Raw genomic sequence first — 20,569 nt, 5'->3', positions numbered from 1 at the left:
ACAAGAGCTAGTTCCAGGACAGGCTCCAAAACCACAGAGAAACCCTGTCTTGAAAAAACAAACAAACAAACAAAAAAAAACAAATGGTGCTGGGGAAACTGTATTTTTATATGTGGAATGAAAATAAGTCCATATCTCTTGCATTGTACAACAATGAATCAGTATACCAAAACCTTAATGTAGAAAGACGGCGTAGGGGCTGGAGAGATGGGTCAGCAGTTAAGAGCACTGACTGCTCTTTGAGAGGTTCTGAGTTCTCAGAAACCACATGGTGGCTAGCATCCATTTATAATGAGACCTGGTGCCCTCATCTGGCGTATAGATATACTATACACATAATAAATACATCTTAAAAAAAGACAAAGATAAAGCATTTCAGTAAATAGGCATAGACAAGAATTTCCTGAAAAGAGCTATAGCATAGGAAACAGTACCATGATTTGACAATAGAATCACACACCAAGCATAGGACGCACTCACTAGATTGAAGAGACCATTTACAGATTTGGAGGAAAAAATTGCCAACCTCACATCTGGCTGAGGGTTGATATTTAGGATATATAAAGAACCAGTTAAAATTAAACTCTAAGACCATTCAGTCTTTAGATAGACTTATGAACTGAAGAGATAGTCTCCATTAATAGAAGGAGTACAGATGACCAGTAGATACTTGGAAAATGTGTTCAGCAATCAGGGAAATGTAAATTAAAACTGCTTTCAGAGTTTTTTTCACCTCAATTGAAATTGCTATCTTCAGAAAACAAATGCTGGTGAGGATGTGATGCAAGAGGAGCCCTTATTCACTGCTTTTATGAATGTAAATTTGAATTGCTACTATGGAAATCAGTTGGGAGGGTTATTCAGAAATCCAGTAATAGACCGTATGGTTTAGATACACTACTATATTGCATAGCCCAGAAATACATGTACATCCATTTTTACTGCCGCATTATTCACAGTGCCAGGAAATGATACCAGGCTGAATGTCCATCAAGAGAAGAATGGATACAAAAAAATGTGGTACAGTGAGTGGTGGTAGCTACAACAGTGGGCATTTGTGTGGCATTGGGAGAGAAAGCTGGGAAGGATGGTGGTAAGGCCAAGGCCAAGTTAATTTCTTTTTTTTAATATTTATTTATTATGCATACAATATTCTGTCTGTGTGTACGTCTGCAGGCCAGAAGAGGGCACCAGTCCCCATTACCGATGGTTGTGAGCCACCATGTGGTTGCCAGGAATTGAACTCAGGACCTCTAGAAGAGCAGGCAATGCTCTTAACCACTGAGCCATCTCTCCAGCCCCCAAGTTAATTTCTTGCTCCTAGAGAGCTATATACTTCCTTGTGGGCCACGTTCACAGGCAGCGTGGATAGGTAGGTGCTGCTGCTGTTAGGCACAGTGCTGAAATTCTGGAGAACCTCACCCTTAAGGCATTGGAGCTGGCAGCTAATGCTTCAAGGATCTCACTAGAAAGTCTAACTCTCAGCGTCACTTGCAGCTTGCAGGCTGTGGTGAGGAGGAGTCGGATTCACTTACCAAGGCTAGGGTAGTCTGATCCCTTACATCTGCAAATCACAAATTACAAAGAAATGCCAGCAGAAAATTGCCTATGAGAGTTATTTTAACCAGCTTCCTTCCTTCCCATTGTTCTGTAACTGGAACAGAAGATAACAATGAGAACGTGGCATTTTAAAAAATAGTTAAATGGAAAAGTATAGATAATCACTGTAGCCATGATCAAAGAAACATTTGTATGCTCTTTGACTCAGAGTTTGGTGAAGTGCCTTTTCATATGGCGAAGTTGTGTGTTGATTGGTCATATTTTTCCTTTGTTTTTTTATTAAAAAGAAAAGCGAATTATATTGGCATTTTATTTGTGTTTTAACAAATAAAGCTTGCCTGAGGATCAGAAGAGTAAAACAGCCACACTGGCCAGAGTTACAGACCAGGCAGTGATGACACACACCTTTAATCCCAGTAGCCACACTAGTTTGCCATAGAAACCAGTTGGTAGTGGTGTACACCCTCCAGAACCAGAGAGGATTATAAAATGGGAGGAGATAGCTCTCAGTCTCATTTTGAGATTCCTGAAGGATAGCCATTTTGAACTGAGGTAGAGTTAAGAGCCAGTGACTGTCTGCTTTGCTTTTCTGACCTTTAGGTCAGAAAATTTCTGTCTGTGAATTTTTATTAATTGTGCTTCATAACATCAATGAATCATTATATATATATATATATATATATATATATATATATATATCAGAATTTTATGCAGCTATAAAGAAAAATATAGCCATGACATTTGCAGGAAAATGGATAGAACTAGAAATCATTAAGTTAAATAAGCCTGATTCAGACAAACAAATCATGTTTCTTTCCTATATGGAACCTAGATTTAAAGGGGTAAGTTGTATGTGGGAGGTTACAAAGTGGTTCATGATGGGGTGAAGAAGTGGATCCTAAGAGGGAGAAAAGAAACAGAGAGGTTAATGAAATACATACCGCATGAAAGCAGAAGGGTGGGTTGCTTGGTTTGGAAAACAGAGAGCCTACTAGGAGGCAGGGAATATGGAGGTAGGGTAGGGATAGTGATGGAGAACTATATAGAATGACAAATATTCATAAAGTGCCATAATGATGCCCATTTCTTTGCATGATACCTTAAGATTAAGAAAAGGATCAAAAATAAAATATAATCTATTTTAAATAGGTTAGCAGACTTAAAACTGCCCTGCTAGACAGTGATGAGCAAGGACATAACACAGATGGTCAGTATGCTATGTTCAGTTGACAATTTTTCTGAAAATCTGCTCTGCAGATCTCATCAAGAGTCCTTACAAACTGTTTGTCTCCTAGATAATTGCCTACCTTAAAGAAAATAATAATGCGGAAAATCTTTATATAAGTACACTGTTTACCAGTGCTACTTATAATACTGGAATACTAAAATTTACTTAGATGTACAACTGGAAAACATTCCTTCCTTCCTCTTTCATTCATTCATTCTTTCTTCTTCCTTTTTTTCTTTCAAGATTTGTTATGTGTGTGTCTGTGTGCATATGCTACACTGCCCTCAGAGACCAGAAGAGTGTGTTGAATCCTGTGAAGCTGAAGTTGCAGATGGTGTGATGTGGGTTCTGGGAACTGTCCTCAGGTCCTCTGAAACAGCAGCCAAACCACCTCTCCAGCCCCTGTAGTTTTTTCTTTTCCTTTTTCTTCTGAACTTCTCTGTGTAGCCCTGACTGTCCTGTATGTAACTTACTATGTAGACCAGGTTATCCTCAAACTCAGAGATCCTCCTGCCTCTGCCTCCTGAATGCTACGATTAAAGATATTGCCACCGTGACTGGCTTTTTTTTTAATTAAAAATAAGATTTATTATTTTTATTTTACATGCATGGGATTTTTGCCTACACGTGTCTGTGTAGCTTGTGAGTGTCTGCTGTTTGGTGTCTGCAGAGACCAGAAGAGGGTGCCTGAGCCACCATGTGGGTGATGTGTATCAAACCTAGGTTGCCTGGAAGAGTGTCTAGTGCACTCAACCACTGAGCCATCTTTCCATTTCCATGTTTTTTGCTTTTTGCTTTTTGGTTTTGTGTGTGTGTGTGTGTGTGAGAGAGAGAGAGAGAGAGAGAGAGAGAGAGAGAGAGAGAGAGAGATTGAGATTGAGAGATTTTTTGGAACAGGGTTTCTCTGTAGCTTTGGAGCCTGTCCTGGAACTAGCTCTTGTAGACCAGGCTGGCCTCGAGCTCACAGAGATCTGCCTGCCTCTGCCTCCCAAGTACTGGGATTAATGGCGTGCACCGCCTGGCCCATTCCCATGTTATTTATTTATTTATTTGTAAACATTAAAATAATAGAGCAAAGGTAAAACCTGAAGTTCAAGCCATGTTTGCTTTTTACTTTTTTCCGTCTTTATCAATGTAGTTCATGAGTTTGGGGTTTATATTTATTTTTACTGTTAAGTTGCTTATTAATAATATTGGTGGTTCATGCCTTTGATCCCAGCACTCAGGAGGCAGAGGCAGGTGGATCTCTGTGAGTTCGAGGCCAGCCTGGTCTATAGGGCGAGTTCCAGGATAGGTTCCAAAGCTACAGAAAAACCCTGTCTTGAAAAAACTTGAAAAAAAAAAAAAGAAGCAGAATAGTATATAGAATTATTTTATAGCTGGGCGGTGGTGGCGCACGCCTTTAATCCCAGCACTTGGGAGGCAGAGGAAGGCAGATCTCTGTGAGTTCGAGACCACCCTGGTCTACAAGAGCTAGTTCCAGGACAGGCTCCAAAACCACAGAGAAACCCTGTCTTGAAAACCAAAAAAAAAAAAAACAAAGCAAGAATTATTTTATAATAGTTCTCAATTGTATTTGTGTTAAATAATTGAGAGTTAATAAAACAAAATTTTTCCCTCCAGAAACAGCATTTAAATTTAAAGCCCTGAAGAAGGTGGCCCAGTTAGCAGTCATAAACAGCCTAGAAAAGGTAAGCCCCAGCCTCCTTCTCACCCAGGTCTGGTGTCAGGTACAAAGTGTGCTGTGTTTATACCTTGATATAGGAAAGTCAGATCTCATGTGGTAGTTTTGCATTGCATGGTGGAAAGAATGCAGTACAGTATTTTTATGTAGAAAGTTTAGATTCTGTGCTATGTAATATATTGGAAATATTGACTGCTTTCATATAAAAGCACATATTTTGTTACTCGTAGGCCTTTTGGAACTGGGTAGAAAACTATCCGGATGAATTTACAAAGCTATACCAAATTCCGCAGACTGATCTGGCTGGTAAGTCGAGTGACTGTGTGTGGGGTGAGGGGTGCGTGTGTCTTTGTTAAGCTCTTAGAGGTAAAACATGCTGCTTTTCGCTTACTTTGTTTTAAAAGTGGCTTTTCTATCTTTTATTGTTAGCTGTTCCTCAAATAGGAGTTACGATTTTTCTCTCCTATTTCTGTATTATTTCCAGTCCTTTCCCCTTGGAGCAAGTAGGTAATAAGTTTTAAATAATGCTCTAGTCCTTCATGTGTGATTGAATATTGATAGCTTTCTCACAGCACGTGTGTGTGTGTGTGTTTGTGTGTGTGTGTGTGTGAGAGAGAGAGAGAGAGAGAGAGAGAGAGAGAGAGAGAGAGAGAGAACTTTATATTTAGGTAGGTTTGTCTGAGGAGGAAATACTATTTTTATTTTTGAATAAGATTTTTGGGGGGATACCTGCATGGCAGAGAATAGAAACTTCTGGGAGCGGGGAATTCTTTTTTGAAGCTGCCAATTTTTTGTTCCTTTTATAAGACCCTAATAGTGTAACAAAAGCCATTCTAAAATGTGGACTTTTATAGGATGGGTCAAGGTAGCCTTTCTCACACATTCTTTTAAAACTGTGATCTTTAGGTTTTTTGTTTGTTTACTTGTTTGTTTTGTTTTCTTATAGTCTGGATTTGAATTTAATGCTAAGGATTTTCTTATCTAATAAGATCATTTAATATTTGTATTTTTTACATAGAGTGTGCAGAAAAGCTGTTTGACTTGGTGGATGGTTTTGCTGAAAGCACCAAACGTAAAGCAGCAGTTTGGCCACTCCAAATCATTCTCCTCATTTTGTGTCCAGAAATAATCCAGGATATATCCAAAGAGGGGTTTGATGAGAACAACATAAATAAGGTGAGGAGGGCAAAGTGAATGGCTGTCATTTTCTGATGGGAAGCAGCTGTTTCACTCAAGTGTACATTTTAGTTCTAGCTGTTGTGGGTCGAGCAGTTGGCTGCCTTAGCAAAGTAATGTTCACAAGTTAATTTAAAAGGATGAGTAATATGCTCAGTGTCTGAAGGCTCTGAACTCTGTTTTTTTAGTACTGAGTGATATTAACTGATCATTTTTTTTGTTAAACTTGTACTTTGCTTTATTCATCATTATAATATATTTAGAATTTATAATTTAACTTTATATTTATGTGTATAAATTGAATATAGCTTACTATTTACAAATAAATTACATAGCAAACAATGCATTTTCTAAAGCTTTATTGCGATTTTTGGAAATATATATGTTGGTTTTTAGAAATATATATTTAATATGTTTTTTCATTGTGAAATATTTTTTATCCTAACAATTTTATATCTACAAAATTAATGAAAATTCAGAAGTTTCAATCTTTCCTATGGACTAAAATAACCTAATTTAAAAAAATCTTATATAATCATTAGATTTTGGTGTTCCCAAGTTTTCTTTGACTTTTGCTTATTAGCATTAATTTAAAAAACTGGGATTAGCCAGGCAGTGGTGCATGCCTTTAATGCCAGCTAGGGAGTCAGTGGCAGGCAGATCTCTGTGAGTTCAAGGCCAGCCTAGTCTACAAGAGCTAGTTCCAGGACAGCCAGGGCTGTTTCACAGAGAAATCCTGTCTCAAAAAACAAAACAAAACAAAAACAATAAACAAAAATCCCCCAAACCAAAAAAACCCAGGGATTTGAGAGATAGTTTATTGGTAAGAATTTCTGCTCTTCGAGGGGACCTGAGTTCAGTTTCCAGCATCCACATTAGGCAGTAACTCTTGTAACTGCAGAGCCCCCCCCCCAAAAAAAAAGAGAAAAAAAAAAAAACACTAAGAAGGACTAAAGAAGCTGCTCAGACACTTTCCACCAAGGCTGATAACCTGAATTGGATCCCAGATCCCACATGGTAGAAGAAGAGAATTGACTCCTACAAGTTGTCTTCTGACCCCTACAGAAATGCTCTGGTGCATTCTGACACATACAGAAAATAAATATGTGTAAAAAAGAAAAAAAACTTAGTAAATTGAAACAAAGAAAATTTCACTGTATATTTATTTCACAGACAAAATTTCACACTCATTGAAAAAAGTCACTTTTCTCATATTTCTCTTCCTTCTTCCCTTTCTTCCTTCATTTATCTTTTTATTTTTTCAATATAGAGTATCTTCTCAATATGTAGCTCTGACTGTCCTGGACATCTCTGTAGACTAAGCTGGCCTCAAACTCACAGAGTTCTACCTGCCTCTGCCTCTTGAGAGCTGGGATTAAAGTGTTCACCATTATGTCTGGCTTTCACCCTCAGTTTTAAGCTGGCTAGTTACAGTTATATCTAGAGCTAAACTATATAGCAATCCATAATTAAATTGACACATTGATCACCTTTTCCAGGGTCTTTTGTGTGTATTTCTCTATGTAGGCTTTGTCCTTGAAATTTTCCTTTTTTTTTTTTTTTTTAAGATTTTCATCTTAAAATTCTCTGATCAATTAAGAATGCTTGTTTGTCTTTGAGAGGACCCAGGTTCCCAGAACCCACGTAGCAGCTCACAACCACCTGTAGCTTCAATTTGGGGGACTCTGACAGCCCTCTTCTACCTGACCTCTAAAGGCACCAGGCATGTACATGGTGAGGTACATGCAAGCTAAACACTTATACATATAAGTTAAATATCCTGAACAAATATTTTAAGCTGCTACTGGGCTTAGCTTGTGGGTTTTTTCTGCCCTTGAGATTGCCTTGTTTTTGATGTCTTTATTTGGCTTTGAAATCAAGATACCTGTTAGCTTCACAGGCCTGAGTAGGGTTTTCTTCCCCCTTGTTTTTGATATGAATTGCCCTTGAAAGTTTGATCCTCTTGCCTCAGCTTTCCAAGTGTGGCAGCGTACTGGCCTCATACATTGAAGTAGAAAATATTCCTTTTTCTTTAAGTTTTTGGAAGTACTTGAGAAGGGTTGGTACTAAATTTTAAAATGTTTGATAGAATTTACAAAATGAACATAGGATTCAGGATTTTTCTTTGTAAAGAAGTCTTTTATTACTGATTTATTTTTCTTATTATATTTCTGTTAATGCTTTCTGTTTCTTCATGACTTTTGCTAGACCATGTACCTATAGGAATTTGTTATTTCATTTTTATTCTGTTTATTGGTATATAATTTTTATAATATAGTCTTTTTTCAAAATCTGTAATGTAGTTTTGACTTTAGTAATTTCAGTTTGCATGCATGCACAAGTGCTCTCTGTCTGTATGTGCGTGGTGTATGTACATGTATGATGGGTGGCACACATTCATGGTGGCCTGCTTATCTCTCTGATTCTTACTTGCTTGAGCTGGCTTCTCACTGAACCTAGAACTGACTAATGGTAGTCAATAAGCCCCAACAACTTTCTTGGAGTGGCCATGTTCATCTTTTTAAATGGTTCTGGGATCTGGACACAGCTCCTTCTGCTTGTACAGCAAGTGCTTTTGCCATTTCTCTAGCCCACCTCCATCCCCGCCTAAAATCTACCCAAAAAAACTTATAAATTTTGTTGACTTTTTAAAAAATCAACTTTTGTGGGGTGTTTTTCCCTCCACTGCTATTGTATGTCTTGTTAAATTTATCTCTTCTGCAATATTTATCATCCCTGCCGTGTGCTTCTTAGCTTCCTTTTCTTTTCCAGTCCTATTACTCATTTGAGAGCTTTCTTATTTTCATGGGTTTAAGTTTTATTCAGCACGGCCCTTGCATGATGCATTACCTTATTTTACCTGAAGGTGTTCCTAGTTTCTTTCTTCTGATGAGTTTTTTTAATTCATTATCTGCTGAGACTTTGTTGAGTTTTTACATATTTGTGAATTTTCTAGTTTTCCATATGCTTTTGGTTTCCAGTTTCTGCTCCCCTTTACTAGAAATGACATGTTAATTTTAACCACTTTCAACATATTAAGATTCGCTTATTGGCCTAACATGTGACTCATTTTGGAAATATGTGCCATGTACACTTAAGAATATGTATTCTGGTTTTGGATAAGTTTAGCTTTTGAAATGTTAGTTTTGAAGATCTATCTGGAGACGAGCATCTAGCAGAAAATCCAAGGAAAGAAATTTGTAAGGTACAAAGAGGGTATTGAAGTCACAGAAATGTATTTTTAGATGCTGGAGAGATGGCTCAGTGTTTTAAGATCACTTGTTGCTCTTGCAGAGTAACCAGGTTTGACCCTGTCCTGAACAGTTCAGAACACATCACAAAATCAGCACATAGAGCTGGGCGGTGGTGACGCACGCCTTTAATCCCAGCACTCGGGAGGCAGAGGCAGGCGGATCTCTGTGAGTTCGAGACCAGCCTGGTCTACAGAGCTAGTTCCAGGACAGGCTCTAAAACCACAGAGAAACCCTGTCTCGAAAAACCAAAACAAAAAAAAACAAAAAAAACAAAAACAAAAAAACAAAAAAAACAGCACATAGGTGACTGAAAACTCCCAGTGGACATTGTCATCATCAGAAGAGGTCTTTGATCCATTTTGAATATACTCTTGAGTAGTAGAAAAGAATGAAACAAGTTGACATATATCACAACCACGACCGTCATATATTTAAACGTCAAAGATAACATCAAAAGGAAGATAAAACCTACTCTTATGCTGAGTTTCAATGTATAGGAAGGAATGTTTCTTTTATCCCTATAGAAAGTCAACAGAGAAAGCAGAGAAAAGTGTTTTGTCTTTATGTTCTTTTTTAACTTGAGAAAGATTAAGTGATGAGTCCTTAAATATGAAATGAAAGCCAAATATAAACCATTCTTTTTATAGTTTGAATTTTAAACTGTTGATAATTTGCTACTTTGTTAGATAATCTACAATAGTACAAACTAGATTTCTTGTCTTCCTAAATTTAAATTCTGTAGAAACTGTTTCTGGACAGTTTACGAAAAGCACTTGCCGGCCATGGAGGAAGCAGGCAGCTGACTGAGAGTGCTGCCATTGCTTGTGTCAAGTTGTGTAAAGCAAGCACTTACATCAACTGGGAAGATAACTCTGTCATTTTCCTACTAGTTCAGTCCATGGTTGTTGATCTTAAGGTAATATGCTCTTCTTTCCCGTCTATAGACTTTAAGTAAATTAAGTGGATAAACGTCTAGTCTGAGTATTCTGCTAAAGATAATTTCTAACTCTAAATTTAAGGTAACTTTGAGGATAAGTTCAGAGGAACTGCTTTTGTTGTTACTGTGCTCATTAGATTGAGAACACGAAGAATGATATGCAGTTTCCTTAATATATACATACGTGGGTCTTAATGTAGAAATTTTGCTTGGTGGGAATCATATGTGGTATAAGAAACCTTACCTGATATCTACTACCAGAAGTAAGCAGTATTTTGTGCTTTTTCTGTCAACTAAAGTTTACTGTAATTGATGTGGATCATGTTGATTATGTTTATATACTTTGTTAAAGAAATACTTCACGACTATTTAAAGGCCACTGTTTTCTGTTGGGATTTTTATAGAACCTGCTTTTTAATCCAAGTAAACCATTCTCTAGAGGTAGTCAACCTGCAGATGTGGACCTCATGATTGACTGTCTTGTCTCTTGCTTTCGAATAAGCCCTCATAACAACCAACATTTTAAGGTAAGAAAATTGTTTTATGCAACCACGTTTATTGACGTGGTTGTGCTTATAAAATGCAGAGACTATAAAGATGAATAGGTATATTTTTATTAGTATTTCTTTAAAAAAACAGACTTTTAAAAAAATTTTTATGTATCTGGATATTTTGCCTGCGTGTATGTTTGTGCGCCATGTATGTGCTTCTTGTGTTCAGAGACCAGAAGAGTCATTGTATCTTCTGGAACTAGAGTTACAGATAGTTGTGTGCTGCCATGTGAGTCCTGGGAATTGAGCCTAGGTCTTCTGCAGGAGCAGTCACTGCTCCTAGCCTGTGAGATAGCTCTCTTGCCTCTTAGTATTATCTTTTAAATATTATATATTGATGCTAATTTGAAACTGTAAATTAATTTTATAAAAAAAATAATTTAAGTTTTTGCTGTTATTTTGTCCTTTTTGTGTTAATGATTTTTTTCCCCCGGCAGATATGCCTGGCTCAGAATTCACCTTCTACATTTCACTATGTGTTGGTAAACTCACTCCACCGCATCATAACCAATGTAAGTCTAAAAGGTATTCTCCATTACTAAAAAAGTACTTTTTCTTTTTTTTTTGGTTATATATTTTTCCACTTTTTAAAAAAAAGATTTATTTATTTATTATGTTTACAGTGTTTTGCCTGATATCCCTGAAGGCCGGAAGAGGGCCCAATGGTTGTGAGCCACCATGTGGTTGCTAGGAATTGAGCTCAGGACCTCTGGAAGAGAAGCCAGTGCTCTTACCCTCTGAGCCATCTCTTCAGCCCCTATTTTTTCCGCTTTTAAGAAAGATGCTGGTTTTAGCACAAGTTCTTTACTTAGAACCTTATATAAAACCATGAGTGTCTTTGAGGTGGATACCAGCATGTGATCTACAGCTGTAGTTTTTATGTGTGGTCTCAGGTCTCAACATGAGGCTCTTACTGAGAGGGAAAAAGTTAATAGACTCTTTTGGAGAGAGTAAGCCTAAAAATTTTATTAAAGTTCAAAACCCATTGACAGCAATGCCACTGAAAATATAGTTTAGTACTTTCATAGCAAACTATTGTATGTTCTGACTTACTTCAAAGGAAGAATAATTATAACATAGCCTAGTATGGCACATTTACAAATGGTTAAGCCTTGTTTGATTATACCTGTTAATCATCCTTAATTAGAATAAAATGCTAACATTTTAAAAGATGTATTCACAAGATGCAAAAGCATAGTAGAGAAAGTGAGCAAATTCTTTAGAGAGGTATTTGTGATATAAGTGTGTGAATTAAAAAACAGACAGTAAAAACTTACTAGATGTGGACTTTAGATTTTTAAAAATTCTGCTCCTTTTATGAACTCTGTGTATTTGAATGTTCTATGATTTTATTTTTTATAGTTCTTTTATCCATTGAAAGATATGCTACATTTATGAACACATTGTTTACTTTGTTCCTGCCTTCCCCCCTTCAAGCCTTTGATCATTGATACCTTGGTATATTTGTCATATTTATAATTCCATTTTGTGATTCTTGCAAATTAAAAATAATCCCCACTTCTTCACTTACCTTGGATATATTGAATTAAATATTCCTCCCCACCACCTTTTTTGTTTTCTTTTTAAAAAGATATTCTTGCAGGGAAAAATAACTGCCGATAAAGTCACTTAGTGATACATTCGTTTTGCTTTGTGGAGTGCTAATATATTTCAGGACAGTAATTCTCTGTTTTCAGCCTGGCTTTGTGCCTTGAAGGACATTTATCATTTTCTGCTCAATTCATGAAATGGCAACTATGCTGTATCTCCTGCATTATGACCAGCTAAGCGCTTGGGGGAACAATACTGCCTTCAGCTGAATATTGCTGCCTTAAATTATGGGTAGACTTTATACTAAATGTGATTAGTTCCATAGAGGATAGTCTAATGAATCTGAGTGTAGATGAAATATGTTTACAGGAAAAACTTAAAAATGCTGCACACTTGCCAGTGTAATGACTCAGACCATTGTCCTTCAAAGGTGTACTTTTAAAGTTAAAAATGAACAAACCAAAAAGATGGTTTGTCTATCCTGTAAGTTAATATGTAATTCAAAAATAAGATATTACTCCCCACTTTGATTCAAATGATAGAAAGTATTCCACTTATTAACTAAATAACTTTATGGAAATGGTTAAAACCTAATAAATCCACGTTTATAATATTTGATAGTCTGTGATTAGTTCCTTTAATTGTGAACTATTTTTGTCTGTAATTGAATACATAGAGCACTTTCAAGCATGGACTTGGCAATGCTGTAAGTGGCCGAGCTGCTCTTTTCTGGGTTCCAAGCATGCCAGAGTGTTAGTCCCTTGCATGCCTCAATGTGCCTGGTGAAAATGTGTGCACCCTCTTTAAGGAGTGCTGCATGTGTGAAAGCAGAGTGTGTCTGCATCCGGGAACATTGTGTTTATAAAGCTCCTATACTGACTTATCTTTAAATAATATATATTAGAAGCCGCTCAGTGGAATAGCTGTAAAAAACTCAAATAATGCTGAAGTGTCTTTTTGTTTATTTTTTTTTTTGTTTGTTTTTTTTGTTTTTTGTTTTTTTTTGAGACAAGGTCTCACTATGTAGTGTTAGATGACCTGAAACGCACTGTTGTAGACCAGACTGGCCTTATACTTACAGAGACCCATCTATCTGGCTGTCTTCCAAATGCTGGGATTAAAGGACTGAGCCACCACACTGGTCCTCCAAAGTGACTTTCAAGTTATACTTTAGTTATCCTCATCTCTAGAGATTGATTGGTAAATTGTTTCTTATTGGCTAGCGTAGCAAATACTGATTCTCAAGCACTTTTAATTATAAAGGACTAATTAAAACAGTTGATATGCAAATTTATACAATCAAGTATTACAGAGTTTAACTGGAAATTTTTAGAAGGAAAATGTGTTTGTCTCCAGTCATATGAATTCTTTCCTAGTTTCATGAAGTCCAGATTTTAGATTTATTTATGTATACTTTTTAAATGATTTAGTTCAGTATGCCTTCTATATTTTCCTTTTTCATGTCTCTTAATCCAGTTGACAGTTTTTGAAATTTTTGTGTTCCCTTCAAAGATAAAAGTTTTATTATTTTTCTGGGTTTATATAGAATTAGAACTGATGCTTGGAGTTTTATTTTGCCTCTGTGAGATGTCCTCATATACAATTTGTAAGTACTGTTTAGATATAAAACATTCCAATTTCTTTTAGAAATTCTTAGAGTCTATTCATTATTTGAATTTTGTTGCAGTGTAAGTTTTTAGCAGTTTCTAAAATGCTGTTTATACTGTCACTTTTTAAAAAATAATATGCACAAGAAAGAAACTACAGTTTTAAGATCAATGTTATAGACTTTATCTGTATAAGTTTTTTTTGTTTGTTTATTGATATGGGATTTCTCTGTGTGGTCCTGGCTGTTCTGCAACTCTGTAGTTCAGGCTGGCCTTGAACTCACAAAGATCCAGTTGCTTCTGCCTGCCGGGATTAAAGGAGTGCACCACTGCTACTGGGCTCCTGTGTAGGCTTTTTAAAGGTTAAATTAGATGTGCAGTTGGGAAATTAAGAAGTAAACATAGAAGTAAACACGCTACATCTGGGATAGTAGTTTTTTGCAGATTTTTCCTTGTAGCGGTTTATTGTAGTTTTCTTATTAATACTTCATATATTAAAGACAATCTTCTTTCAAGAGATGGTTACAGAAATATTTCCAGGGTATTTTAAAATCATTTAAATAACCTCTTGGGAATATATATATAATTCACTTATATGAGTATATGTTGCAGGGAGGCCTGCTTGTTCGTCCTGGCAGCCCGGGTAGCTTAGCCCTGAAATAATCACACAGAAACTGTATTCATTAAGTCACTGCTTGGCCCATTAGCTCTAGCTTCTTATTAGCTAACTCCTACATCTTAATTTTAACCCATTTCTATTAATCTGTGTATCACCACAAGATTGTGGTCTACCAGCAAAGTTTCAGCATGTCTGTCTCCTGCAGTGGATCATGGCCTCTCCCTGACTCCGCCCTTCTTTCTCCCAGCATTCAGTCCCATCCTCCCCGCCTACCTAAGTTCTGCCCTATCAACAGGCCAAGGCAGTTTTTGTGTTTTTTTTTATTCATTAATGGTAATTGCAGCATACAGCAGGGACTCCCACATCATGTATAAGTAACTTTTTAAAATAAGTATTATTAAGGGGAAAAGTCTATTTAAATTGACTAGTTTCAGAATGGACACATTTAGTAACTGATCAAAATACTAAACTTTTTAAACTAACTCAATTGATAATCTAATTTTAGTGCCTGTTTTATTTGAATGTGCATCCATTACTTTGAAATAAATGGATTGATTCCTTACTAAAAAGAAAATTATAAAATCATTAAATCTTAAGCCTGTAAGTTAATATTTTATACTTACTATCATGGTACATTTTACAGGTATCAAAAATGCTTACACAGAGCTGGGTATTGGTGGCGCATGCCTTAATCCCAGCACTTGGGGGAGGCAGAGGCAGGTCGATCTCTGTGAGTTCAAGGCCAGCCTAGTCTACAAGAGCTAGTTCCAGAAACAGGTTCCAAATGCTTCAGAGAAACACTGTCTCAAACCCCGACCCCCCCCCCCAAAAAAAAAAAACGCTTGCACAGTAAACTGGTTGTGGTGGCTTAGAATTTTAGCACTTAAGAGGCTAAGGCAGGAGAATAACAAATTCTAAACTAGTTTGGGCAACATATTTGTAAATGGAAACTGCATTTTTACATTTTTATTTCCTGGCTGCCCATACCCAAATAATCACACAGAAACTATGTTAATTACAAAACTTAGCCAATGACTGAGGAGTATTTCTAGCTAGCTCTTACATCCCAAATTTCTATGTATCTCCACCAAGTTGTGGCCTACCTGCAATGCTCTGGCATTTTTCTCCACCTTCTGAACTCCGCCTTCTGAACTCCGCCTTCTGTCTTCCAGAATTCAGTTTAATTTTCCTGTCTAGCTATATTATGCCCTGCCGTAGGCCAAAGCATTTGCTTTATTAACCAATGGTAATAAAACACATTCATAACAGGGGAATCCCACATCACTTCCTCTTTTCTGTCTAAATAAAAGGAAGGTTTTAACTTTAACATAGTAAAATTACTTATAACAAAACAGCTATCAAGCAAGAATTACAGTTACAACATTTAGTCTATTTTGGCAAAATTAAAGAAATGACAGTATTAAAAAAACAAACATGAAGCCAGGTGGTGGTGGTGCACGCCTTTAATCCCAACACTGGGAGGCAGAGGCAGGTGGATGGATCTCTGTGAGTTTGAGGCCAGCCTGGTCTACAGAGCTAGTTCCAGGACAGGCTTCAAAGTTACAGAGAAACCCTGTCTTGAAAAACCAAACCAAAGCAAGCAAGCAAACAAACAAAAAACCTGATGAAGATAACAACCAAAACTGAAAACAGCACTTCCCCATTCCCCAATAATTTGTATAGATTGTTTAAAAGGATGTCTGTCTCTTTAGTTTATTAATTTTTGGCACGATTTTATGCAGCATGCAGGAAGAAATAGAAACTCAGTGTGCTTTTTTTTTAAATTAAATCATTCAGCATTTTGATAGTTTAAGGTGATTTATAAAACATAGAAATCCAGCGGCATTGATTCACTTGGGCATATCAGTGCCCAAAGTTGAGAAATGTGTTATCTAACTGTAGTTGTTAGTGCTACCAGTTTTATCACATCTGAGGATGAGCCTTTAGCATGCCCATGAAAGGTTGTCTTGACAATGTTAATACTAGTAGGAGGGGTCCTGTCTGCTGTGTGACACCATTTCGTAGGCAGTGGAGTAGACAAAGAAGTTGGGCGCTAGAATGCATGTGTTCAACCTGCTCTTTGTTCCTGTTTATGGGCCATGGATTTGAAGTGAGCATCTCTCTTGGATGTTGCTTCTGTGACTTTCTTGCCACTATAACCTGAAACTATGAAATAAATAAATTCTTTTGCCCTTAAGTTGCTTTTGTCAGGATATTACATATAACATGAAGAGAGATGGAGACATTGAACTATGTCAGTTTGTAGACTTAGCTAAGTTGAATAACAGAGACAGCTAAACCATAAATCCTATTATTTATAATTTTAATTAATGAATTTTTAATGTGTGCAGTTGTTTTACTTATTTGTGTATCACATGCATGTTTGTTGCCTACAGAGGCCAAAAGAGGGTGTTGGATCCCCGGAAGTGGAGTTGTAGATAGTTGTGAGCTGCCATGTGGGTGCTGCCTATTGAATTGGGGTCCTCTGTAAGAGCAGCAAGTGTTTGTAACTCCTGAACTACTTCTCTGACCCCTATTTTATTTATTTTTTGAGATGAAGTCTTGTGTTGCCCAGTGTATCCTTAAACTTCCTCCTGCCTTAGCCTCTCTGTGTCAAGATTAAAGGTGTGCTCCACTATGCCTGAGTTAGTTTTGCTTTTAGGTTTCTTGTAAATAGAATTTGAAACTCAAAATACCGAGTTATGAGTGAAAACTTAAATGTTAAGACTAGCTTGATTCTGAATAAAAAATAAAGTATGAGTAGGAGGTGTGAAGCTGTTAATTTATCTATTTTTAGTATGTGAATGTTATTATGTTGGAATTTTAACTAGAGTATTACAAACTGAAAATTCATATTTTTAAGCCTGTTGTTTTCATGTGTAATCTATATAAGTAGTGAAAGTTATCTGATCATTATTCTATAAACTGATGACAAACTTTAGTGAATTTTCACAATTATCATTTTTTGAAGCATTTAAAATTGAAGTATATTAATTAAATTTAATTAATTAAATTTAAAGTAAAGGTGATTAAAGCTACACTTTTAATTAAAACAGGCATCATAGGTAGGCTAAACAGAAATAGGAATATATATACATATATATATACATATACATATATACACACATACATAAACACACACACACACATATATAAAATCCTTAGCTTCTTCTGAGGATGTAGGTGAGTGGTAGACCACGTGGTTAACGTACAAAAGCCCCAGTGGCCTCACTTTAATTTTTACAATGCTAAAAATTAGGATCAGCTGTCTTTGTTTATGGTGGCCATTTAGTCTTCCATGTATTATGTGCCATCTGCTTATCAACTTTAAGATTATTGGTTTACTAATAGCTTTATTTCATTTACTAATTTCTTGTTGTTGATTATTGTTGTTCGTAAGCATTTAACTAATGGTTTACATAGTCTTTCAACATTGTGTTGAATCACTTATCTCCTAGAAAGCTGTGATGATAGCATTCTACCTACCAAAAAATATATAATATATGCATGTGTTTCTGAAATGTGTAAAAACACAGAAGATAAAAAGACAAAGATTGGCTAAAGAATTTTCCAAATACTTTGATTTTAAATTTAGTATGACATTATTGAGAAAGGATAGCCTCATTTGCACATGCTCATTATTATATTTTAAAGTATAGTGTGTCTGGTTAGTGTTTGACTTAAAGACATCATTTGAAGACTTTGAAAATCATATTGTGTGTTTGCATGCTCTTAGAAAGTTTCTCACAAAAGGCTAAAAACTAGAACTACAGTGGTGAAAGAGTATAGTCATGTGATTTTTTTTTATTCTGTTCTCTCGTTTTTCTCTAGTCTGCATTGGATTGGTGGCCTAAGATTGACGCTGTATATTGTCACTCAGTTGAACTTCGACATATGTTTGGTGAAACACTTAATAAAGCAATGCAGGGCTGTGGAGCGCACCCAGCAATACGAATGGCACCAGTAAGAAACCATGAGTTTTGACTTTCACCTGTCTGCTGCATTTTCAGTGTCTTCGTCTCATTCCTGCTGACTTGAGTTTGGAGGGTCGGACTGACTCTTCTCTTTCCCAGGAGTGCTGTGTATGGTCTATCACAGTGCCACTGCTCCTAGTTAACAGGATATGTGTTTTTTTGGTTTTTCGAGACAGGGTTTCTCTGTAGCTTTGGAGCCTGTCCTGGCACTAGCTCTTGTAGACCAGGCTGGCCTCGAACTCACAGAACAGGATCTGTCTTTAACTGTGTCTGTGAAGTGAACTTAATTTTCTTAAATAACAGTTTCCAAAAAAATGCTAGTAATATCCTAGTGAATCTCACCATTCTTCTTTTATTTTTAGTTGAACTTTTTTGTACTCAGGTGTTCTGATTTGTTTCTTGGTTTCAAGGATGAGTAATGGAACCAGACCCTTGGATCAGAGTGAATGTCCTGATGCTGAATAGTACATAGAAAATTAGAAACTGACTAAAACAGTACTCAAAGATACATACATTTTAGTAAATACGATCGATCATTCAGTAAAATTTGGGCAAAACTTGATAGGCACTTTGACAATAATGTTTATTTAAACTTAACAAAGGCATACTTCGAAATTGTTCCATGAAATTTATTAATTTAGAATTTAAAGGTCATGGAATGTGAGTTTCCACACCACACCTAATGATAGGATCGTGTACATGATTTCTGTCTGTATGTAGGAAGAGTTTCACATGTCAACTCTTGACATTGATTGGTGGTGCTTTGTCTTCTGCTTATTTTCTATTCTTATTGGCTGCTGTCGCTCACATGGTCAGATGCCAACCAGTCACTGTTTTGCATGGCAGTGGGCTTCTGTGGCTGTAAGTATATATGACCCCTTGTAACTACCTCAGAAAAGTCTGTTATTTCTTTGACTTTTCTGTGTATAGTTACCATTGTAGTCACATCATGTCATTCCAAAAGAAAATATAGCATGTCTTTATTGGTTTTATCTAATAAACTTTCCATCTCACACTTATAATTTAAACAGCTTCCTCCTTGGCATGCTTTTATTTCCAAGTTCCTATCATCAGTATACAAAGTATACTAAATACTTTTGTTTTATACAGTTAGCTTCACTGCTTTCCAGTTGTCAGTAGCAGTTTTTGAGGATGTAAAAAAAAAATACTAGATATTCAAATGAAAAATTTTTTTTTCGAGACAGGGTTTCTCTGTAGCTTTTTTTTTTTTTTTTTGGTGCCTGTCCCGGAACTAGCTCTTGTAGACCAGGCTGGCCTCGAACTCCCAGAGATCCGCCTGCCTCTGCCTCCCAAGTGCTAGGATTAAAGGCGTGGGCCACCACTGCCCGGCTCAAATGAAATTTTTTATTTAAGGAGCTTTGGCATTATTTATCTCAAAAATAATAACTGAAAGGGCAAATCATTGGTTTGTTTGTTTGTTTGTTTTTTCCTTCACTGTTGGAGATCAAGGCCAGGTCCCCCATATATGCCAGACATGTATTGTACTATACCCTCTTGGCCCAATGATATTTTATTAGATAAAATTTAATATGAAAGCTTACTTTAGTTGACCTTTTGTGATGACAAGTACACAGTATATTTTCAATTAAAAAGTTTGTCACAGGTATATATGTTAAAGGTAACATATAATAGCTATGTAAATATTATTTAACTAGACATTAATTCCTTTAAACTTTAGTAATTCCTTGACCTCACCCCACACTTTGGTTTTCCATTAGGATAGCATGCTAACAGTCAAAACCAGGGCCTTTACTATGAACAACTATACCACTGAGCTGTATCTCCAACCCCGGATTACTGTGTACTGGGATATAGTTCAGTGGTAAAGTGCTTACCTCATATACATTGGCCCTTAGAATCAATTTTCATCATTGCAAAAAATGGTTTTGTTTTTATTACCTAAGTTTATTATAACTCTTATGCTGGTAGGAGATATAATAGGAATTGATGAAAGAAACATATTTGCTCCTGTTTTATATCCAACCTCGTACTTCCTCCATTTAATTTTTATGTATGAGTGCTAAAACGAAATGAACCTTGTTTATTCCTTTGAACAGCTAGAGTTTTGAGTGGTAGTGTGATATGTTTGACATTGAAAAGTTTTTATTAGATTTGGTTGTTAGTTGGCTCTATTAGCCCTATAGTATACGATAATCAGTATTTTCTTAAAGCCATAATTAGAGAGGATTTCTTGTGGTTCAAGGATATCAATGATAGGAATTTTTATTTCCATTTTTATTTATTTTTGGGAATACCAATATAAGTTTAATTTTCAGAATTACTTTTAAGCTTTTTTTCCTTTGGGATATAGGCCATGTAGCTTTGGTTGACCTCGAACTTGCTGTCTTCCTGCTTCCACCTTCCTAATGTTTTATAAGATTTATTTTTACTTTTTTTTTTTTTTTTT

General features: G+C 36.2%; 1 protein-coding gene across 4 annotated transcripts in view; it reads left to right on the top strand.

Annotated features, from left to right (window-relative positions):
* Positions 1-20,569, top strand: part of Nf1 (neurofibromin 1) — a 259,312-nt gene that overhangs the window by 60,358 nt on the left and 178,385 nt on the right. For all 4 annotated transcript variants that reach the window (XM_026780143.1, XM_026780142.1, XM_005349426.2 and 1 more), the window contains exons 6-12: positions 4,412-4,479; positions 4,703-4,778; positions 5,491-5,648; positions 9,645-9,818; positions 10,244-10,366; positions 10,828-10,902; positions 17,999-18,130. In XM_026780143.1, coding sequence (XP_026635944.1) covers positions 4,412-4,479; positions 4,703-4,778; positions 5,491-5,648; positions 9,645-9,818; positions 10,244-10,366; positions 10,828-10,902; positions 17,999-18,130 — 806 coding nt within the window. The remainder of the gene's footprint in view (positions 1-4,411; positions 4,480-4,702; positions 4,779-5,490; positions 5,649-9,644; positions 9,819-10,243; positions 10,367-10,827; positions 10,903-17,998; positions 18,131-20,569) is intronic.

Source organism: Microtus ochrogaster, chromosome 7 (assembly GCF_000317375.1).
Source record: "Microtus ochrogaster isolate Prairie Vole_2 chromosome 7, MicOch1.0, whole genome shotgun sequence".
In the NCBI taxonomy this organism is placed as follows: Eukaryota; Metazoa; Chordata; class Mammalia; order Rodentia; family Cricetidae; genus Microtus; species Microtus ochrogaster.
This window is presented reverse-complemented; position numbering and strand designations above follow the sequence as displayed.